Genomic DNA, 7,787 nt, shown 5'->3' with positions numbered 1-7,787 from the left:
ACAACTGAATTGAGAGCATGCCATGTCGTCTCACAGCTTGCATTGAGGCTCGAGGAGGCAATACAAAAAAATAGATATATTAGTTGTGAGAAATAATTAAAATTGTTTTCAATATTTTCTGTTTAAAATGAAATTTGTTTTTATTGATTATCACTCATTATGAAGTTATAAAGTTATAACAGCCTATAGTTGCACTTAGATCTTTAATTTTATATTAGTTAGTTGTGTAGTAAGCCAAGATGTCCAAAAATATAAAATAAAAAGAATCATATTAGGTCCAAAATAAAATAAAAATATCGTTATATGCAATAATTTGGCCATGTGTGTAGTTCCTTGTCAATTAGATTGCTTAAACCAAGCTGGTTATTTTCATTTTCGGTAGTTCCTGGAACTTTTCTGAATTCACTAACATGCGGAAAGCGAAATGTTTTTTGTTTTCAAAACAAAATGTATTATTTATCAAGGAGGTGAGTTTAGTACGCTTATATAAGGTACCTAAATGTGTATTGATGCCTGTTGTGCATTATATGGCTTCTCAAATCCAATTGCAAATAGTACCTAATACACTTCACTAGTAGAGATACGATTTTTTAAATCTGTAATTGTTTAGTCTTTTTTAATAATAATAATAATTGTTCTAGGAATACATTATGACAGAAAAAAAGGACAAATACCCGTCCACATTTACTATAGATAACTTTAGTTCCACGTAAGTACATTATGAATTATTATTAAATATGCTAATATTATATTTAAAATTAGTAAACCACTTTAAACGCAAATGATATAAATCTTTTAATTGGTGTTATTATAAATGTGCGTCCGCACTTCAAGATTATATACCGGGTGCGTCTCAAAAGTGGCCCACCTTTACAACTTTTTTATTTTTTCAGATAAAAAAACGAGATTTGGTATGTTAGTATAGGACATAAATTAGAATAACTAATGTATTCAATTGTTTTTGGTCACTTCCTGTTTCACCGGAAATGACTCGAACTTTTGATTTTTAAATGGCACCATCGGTATATTTCAACTTTATTCGATAGAAAATGACACTATGAGTAGAAGGACATATCATATGTCAACTTTTGACATTTTTGCTTTAAACGAATTGTATTTTAAATTTCAATCTAGAGTGCCATGGCTGTGTTAAAAACACTAATTTTTAATCAAGGAGCCTTGCAAAAATAGATTTGATCGTCTAATATTTTTCGTGTCTTGTCCTGGCCGGTTAAAAGAGCCCAAATTTTTAATCATCTGTCAATTTTTTCAAATGGAACGAGTCGTTAGCATATTTAGGAAAAGCGTTTTTTTACGTATAATTTGGTACCACACACTTGGTATTTCGAGTCAAATTGTCGTTATGAATCGCATGTTGCAATTTCAAATAAACGATATTCAAAAATGTTAAAAGTTGACATATAGTATGTCATTCTATTCAGAGTGTCATTTTCTATCGAATAAAGTAAAAAATATCGAGGGTTCCATTTAAAAATCAAAAGTTGTAGTCATTTCCGGTGAAACGGAAAGTGACCGAAAACAGTTGAATACGTCAATGACTCCTAATTTATATCATATACTAGCATGCCATATCTTGTTTACTTAACTAAAAAAAAATAAATAAAAAAGTTTTAGGGGTGAGCCACTTTTGGGACGCACCCGGTATATAAAAATATAATCAACTTTTGAATTTTTACGCACTTGATTATTTTCACCTTGTATTTAAAAGTAACTCAGTTGTTCATACGATTTAATTACGAAGAAATTAATTAGGTAGTTGTTTTTTAAGTTGTTTAAAAAACAGTTTTCATCATTTTTAGGGTTCCGTACCCAAAGGGTAAACCGGGAACCCTATTACTAAAGCTGCGTATAAATATGCCGAGACGAGTGCGAGAGACACCCGAGACGAGTCAACCTCAAGCGGATTTGAGGTTGACTCGTCATATTGGGACGGGGTCTGAGCTTCGAGCGGAGCCTATGCCCAGCCGGACGGCGTTGTCTGCGTTTTTTCCGGAGCCTTTGGCGAACCATCAAAAGGAGTGGGGCGTCTATTTAACCAGTGGCGTATACACCGCGGCTCCGCGGAATAATTGCCTCGAGTCTCAAGGGGCTCGGATTCCACATCCCATTTTTATATAAAAATAAATATTCTTTCCTTTATTTGTAATAATGTTAATAATGCATCCTAACTAGAAAGATGCAATTTTGTCTTCTCTAAAATAGTATAGGTAAGTTAGCCAAAGTAGGTAAATCTCATATACAAAGATTTATTAGTGATTTCTTTTATAAAAACATGAAAATTTTATGAAAAATGAATAAACGTAATGAACTTTTCGTCGAGTTATTAACGGCTCAAACGTAAATTATGCGGTATTTCTGCTGAACGGAATTAAAGATGTAAAACAAGCTTCTTTACATAGGATACATAGGATACATATAGGATACATAGAAGATAGGAGAGGCAAATCGAGTGTGTTGAAAAAGGTGGCCATGCTCTCAGAAGTTCCTTACGGTACTCTCAGAAATAAAGGGAATCGACAAAGAAAGGAACGATTCGATATAGAAAAATCCAGAAATTTGAACTATCCAGACTACTAAGAAACTTAATTTATGGCAAATATGAAAATAATAAATTTCCCACCATAGAAATAATTAAAAAAAAACTTTCCGAGCTTTAAAAAAACCCTGTTCAGAAAGCACATCACGGCGAAATTTTAAAAAACTGGGAATTAGATTTAAAATTATATACATAATAATATTTTAAAAATTATTAATAAGCGTTCTGCAATGATGGAAAGCCATAGAATAATAATGTGGCGAATTGTGTGTGTGAATACCTTGAAAAAATATACAACTTTAGAAATGAAGAAATGCAGATACTATATTATTTACAATATATGTTCCAGGTTAGTTATTGGCATTTAAATGTAGATTTTTAAATTAATAATTTAAATCTTAATTACTTAAATTTCTAATTTTTTAAATAAATAAAGTCGAATTAGGTCTTATCTTACAGCGCTTTCAAATGGAACGGAGCGTCCGCGACTTCGAGCAAGTACCATGAGCTTATATGAACAATTTCATCTGGGTCGCGTATGCTCCGTCCGGATGAGCTATCTTGAAAAAACATCCGTGCGGACACTCTGCGCGTACGGTCCGCTCCGGAAGCGCTGTTACTCTATTTAAAAATTTTATAGATATACAAACCACATACAAAATATATTATTGAATAAAATAATTAAAGACTCAAAAAAACGGCAGTGGCAGAAGGCTCCGCCGCCGCCGCTGCCGTGCCGTTATCTTCAGGTATCTCAGTCGGCGTTCTCCAGTTTTTTTTTAATGTAAACAGTCCGAATATAATTTAAATTTATCATGAATTCCTTTAATTTATCTAGCTTGTTTTTTTTACCTATTTTGAAATTAAACAAACATATACAGGGTGTTTCAAAAAACATGTTCCATCTCTCGTGGGAAGTTCCTCACGTAAAAATAAGATTTATTTTTATATCCAACCAATCCAATTCTGCTTTGATTCGTAGCTACAGGGGGTTAAAATAGGGTTCCCAACCGTCCTCTATTCCAGAAACAATCCTCTTTTTGATCCGATTGTCCTCTTTTTCTCTCACGTATTGAAAACTTTGTTACATACCAACTTCAAAATCTAAAAATATTCGTTTATCGCCACAATGCTTTAAAGAATTGTTAATCTGTGTCTTTTATGTAATTTTATGTTTATTTACTGTTAGTTTATGTCTTGAAAAAGTTTTTGTTGACAATGGTTTGCTTTATTTTAATAAGTTTTGAGTATAAATATTTTTGTGTATTTTAAATATTTATCGCATACCGTTTATATAACTTTTGGTAAATTCTCGACATTTGAGCGACGTTTCAAAAAATGTTTCGCCTATGCCTTTTTTTTATCCTCTCGCCCCTATTTTTTATTTTCAAATTTGCCAACCCTAGGTTATGTTTTATCATTTTCTTCCAAGTGCTTTTAGTAATTTGAGATCGTTTGATGACTGATTTAGTTCTGATCCGGGTAGTTTTTTGTATAAAACAGTGCCACCATCGTCGATTTTTTTCGTTAAATGCGAATAAGAAAATATCCTGATTATATTCTGGCCTTATCCCTTATTATTTTTATTTACAAGCGATCTTAAGTTTATAACATATACATATATTTTATTTAATTGTTAACATTAGGGTAGTTTTACCAATTGTGTATGTGTGGAATTCCACTGATATGTGTTTTAAGTTGTTTGTTAAATTTTTAAAATTTTTTGATTGTATTTTGCTCTCTTAACTTTGTAGTGTCCTGAACATGCAAATAAATTTTGCGAAACGTCGACAAATTTAAAACAAAGGACTTCTGTTGATTTCTTTCGATCCTAATCCAATTAAAAAACACAGTATACTTAAATTTATTAATTAATTTTTTAAAATATTGAATGGTATCGAATAATACTTTAATATATTTATCAATATTTTAAAGTATCGATACTTTATATTCAATACAACCGATACCAAAATATCGATACTGCCTCAGTATCGCATAGCCCTATGAGGAATTTTGTGGGTTCGCCAAAGGCTCCACTGACAATGGATAGCCGCGAGACAACGCCGTTCGACTGGGCAGGGACTCTGCTCGAGGCTAAATCGCTCGGCTCGAGGCTATAATATGACGAATTCCGCTTGAGGTTGACTCGTCTCGTCCTCGTCTCGGCATATTAGTATGCCTTTTGGAAAGAATTTGCTATAGCCTCGTTTCATACTCGTTTCGGGTTTGTCTCGTACTTGCCTCGGCATATTTATACGCGGCTTAAGACTTCGTCCGTCGTCCGTCCGTCCGTCACAAAGGTCTATCTTATAAACCGTTATAGCTAGACAGTTGAAATTTTTACAGATAATGTATATATTATGTTGCCGCTATAAGAACAAATATTAAAAACTGAATTAAATAAATGTTTATAAATAAAAAAGTACTTTTACTAGACAATATCTTTTAAGTAAGAATTTTAATTTAACATAGAATCTTTCAAGTCCTCTGTGGCCGCGTGGTTAAAGCGTTAGGACTTTACGCTGCTATGACGTTGGAGCCGTAGTAAGGCAGGTTCGAATCCTAGTCAAGGCGACTTCATTTTAATCATTTTTTTTTAGTTTTTACATATTTATTTTTACTTTTTACATATTTATTATTGATTAATACAATTTTTAGTAATGTGTTTCTTCATTTTTTTAAATTACTTATACGCGCATTCAAAATTTCAGCCAAATCGGAAAAAAAGATTATAATAATATAGTGTCTAATGTTGTATAGATAATGAATGGTACGGAACCCTTCGTGCGCGAGTCCGACTTGCACTTGACCAATTTTTATATTTCCAATGTCAATAAATAAGAAAAACAGAACAGTTATATCAAAGGTCGAGTAGCTATATAGTACCCTTGATTATAAATAACCTAGCTAAGACTATTGTCGTGAGAGGAATTTAAAAGATATTCCTATATTTTCAGAGCCACATTAGCCAACAATGACCAAATCAAAGTTCCTATTGAGAATGGAAACATTCAAAAAATGGACCACAAAGTTTATAATCCCTACGAGCATAGAACTATGGAACACGCTAACAGGTAATATAAAAATAAAAATAATTACTAATAAACTTTAATTAAAACTAGTTAAAATCTAAGCAAATCAAACGAGTTTTTAACAACCAGGAAAAGTCCCTTAGTTTCCCTTAAGTATTTCAGTGTGTATATTAATTTATAAGCGATATACCAATTAAACCTTTAGTTACGTAATCGAGGGCGCGATTTTTAAATTTATTGTTGCCAACTATGGACATATTCGTCGCTGGCCTGACTAACTGAAATTTAAATTTCCCGCTGGGGATTCAGGTGGTAGCTCTGCTGTAAAAACATTTATTTATTTACTTCCAGACATTGTCGTTCGTTTTGACACTTTAGTTTTGTATTACGAGTTTTTAGTTTAAATAAATTGTGTTGTGATATTTTAAGCTTAAAAATATTTACTAGCAGACCTTGCAGTCGAACATTATAGAACCTCTTTTAGTGCGAAGTATACAAGATAGCTTAATAGCCAATGCAAAAAACTCATTGCAACCTTCTTAGAATATTTTGAACGGGAAAGCGGTAGTAATGGCCCTTTATGTCTCTTAATAATCCAGTAAAATTGTATCGCCGTATAGAGAGTGAAAAAAGAAAATTCCGGGCAAACTGATTTTTTCAGAGTTTGTCAGCGACTGTCTTTTGAGTGTAAAATTAACAAAATCGGAAATTTTCCCCTTGCGGTTTTTGAGCAATAGGGGTGGATTTTTTTAAAGCTGTACTACAACATAATAATTAGACGCAAATTGTACATAAGAACATTCTCTATAAGTTCGCCTAATGAGTTTATTATTTCCAGACTTAGCGGCATGAGCCCTTTGGGGTGGTTTTCAAAAAGTTTGTTTTACAGCAAATTGACCCGTATGAAAGTTGTTCATAATCATGGACAAGCAACTTTTCCTCATAAATTTTTTTTTGTAGCTTCATTATTTTTGGAAATATATAGCGTCCAGTTCATGAACAAATTGGGGTAGTTTTCAATGTTACTCTTTTTTCAGCAAATTCACCCTAGGAAACTCGTTCAAAATAAGAGTACATATACCTTTGCCTTATAAACCTTGCCATATACCTTTGCCTTATTGCCTTGAACTGTTTTTGTAACTTGACTATTTTTGGAGATAGCGCCCAGATCATGAACAAGTGGTGGTAGCTTTAAATGTCTTTTTTTTCTCAGGAAATTCACAAGTGCTATTGGAAAATGGATTGTGAAACATGAATTCCATGCTTCGTTTTGGGGAAATAAATACATATCATAGGGAAGTTTGCATGTAATTTTAATATGAACACCTTTAAGTTGGTAAATTTGTAGAACTAAACAAAAATTATGAAACTACCCCAATTTGTTCATGAACTGGACGCTATCTCCAAAAATAATAAAGCTAAAAAAATCACGAGGAAAAGTTGCTTGTCCATTTATTGTGAACAACTTTCATACGGGTCAATTTGCTGTAAAACAAACTTTTTGAAAACCACCCCAAAGGGCTCATGAAACGGCCGCTAAGTCCGGAAATAATAAACTTAAAAAAATCATTAGGCGAACTTATAGAGAATGTTCTTATGTACAATTTGCGTCTAATTATTTTGTTGTAGTACAGTTTAAAAAAAACACCCGTATTGCTCAAAAACCGCAAGGGGAAAATTTCCGATTTTGTTTATTTTACACTCAGAAGACAGTCGCTGACAAACTCTGAAAAAACCAGCTTGCCCGTAATTTTTTTTTCCAATGACAATTTTATTGGATTATAAGTGCTGTTAAGGAGGTGAGTTTTGTTGATGTAAATAATACCTGTTTATATATTCATAATTAATTTATTTTTATTTTCTAAAATATTTTGATTGAAAGCAAATGTGTAAAAGTGGGCGATGCTGTGCTGGTCAAGCTTAATCACGTGACAAAAATAATTGGTTATACTAGGGTACTACATTTCTGGTCTTGGGTGCATATTTTTGTGTGTACGAAGAGTACGGTCAACACGCTTAGCAAAATAAGATGTACTGAATAAAGACAGAAGGCAAAGTATTTTCCCAAACGCATGTAATCTAGCGTCAGATTAAGTGGTCATGGAATAAATAATTCGTATTTTTGCTCTCTCCGACTTACTAGATTGCCATAGCGATTCACTCCTATACATGTAAACGCCGACCCAAGGTTTCGCTTG

The 7,787-nt window shown here is 32.7% G+C and overlaps 1 protein-coding gene across 1 annotated transcript in view; it reads left to right on the top strand.

Annotated features, from left to right (window-relative positions):
• Positions 1-555: 555 nt before the first annotated feature.
• LOC115875654 (proton-coupled amino acid transporter-like protein pathetic) overlaps positions 556-7,787 on the top strand; it is a 44,233-nt gene continuing 37,001 nt past the window's right edge. The window contains exons 1-2 of the mRNA XM_030891173.1: positions 556-709; positions 5,515-5,631. Of these exons, the coding sequence (XP_030747033.1) occupies positions 651-709; positions 5,515-5,631 (176 nt within the window). The 5' untranslated portion in view covers positions 556-650. The remainder of the gene's footprint in view (positions 710-5,514; positions 5,632-7,787) is intronic.

This window comes from Sitophilus oryzae, unplaced genomic scaffold (genome assembly GCF_002938485.1).
Source record: "Sitophilus oryzae breed Bouriz unplaced genomic scaffold, Soryzae_2.0 scaffold_1393_pilon_pilon, whole genome shotgun sequence".
In the NCBI taxonomy this organism is placed as follows: domain Eukaryota; kingdom Metazoa; phylum Arthropoda; class Insecta; order Coleoptera; family Curculionidae; genus Sitophilus; species Sitophilus oryzae.
The sequence above is the reverse complement of the archived record's forward strand: the minus strand, read 5'-3'. Positions and strand labels throughout refer to the sequence as shown.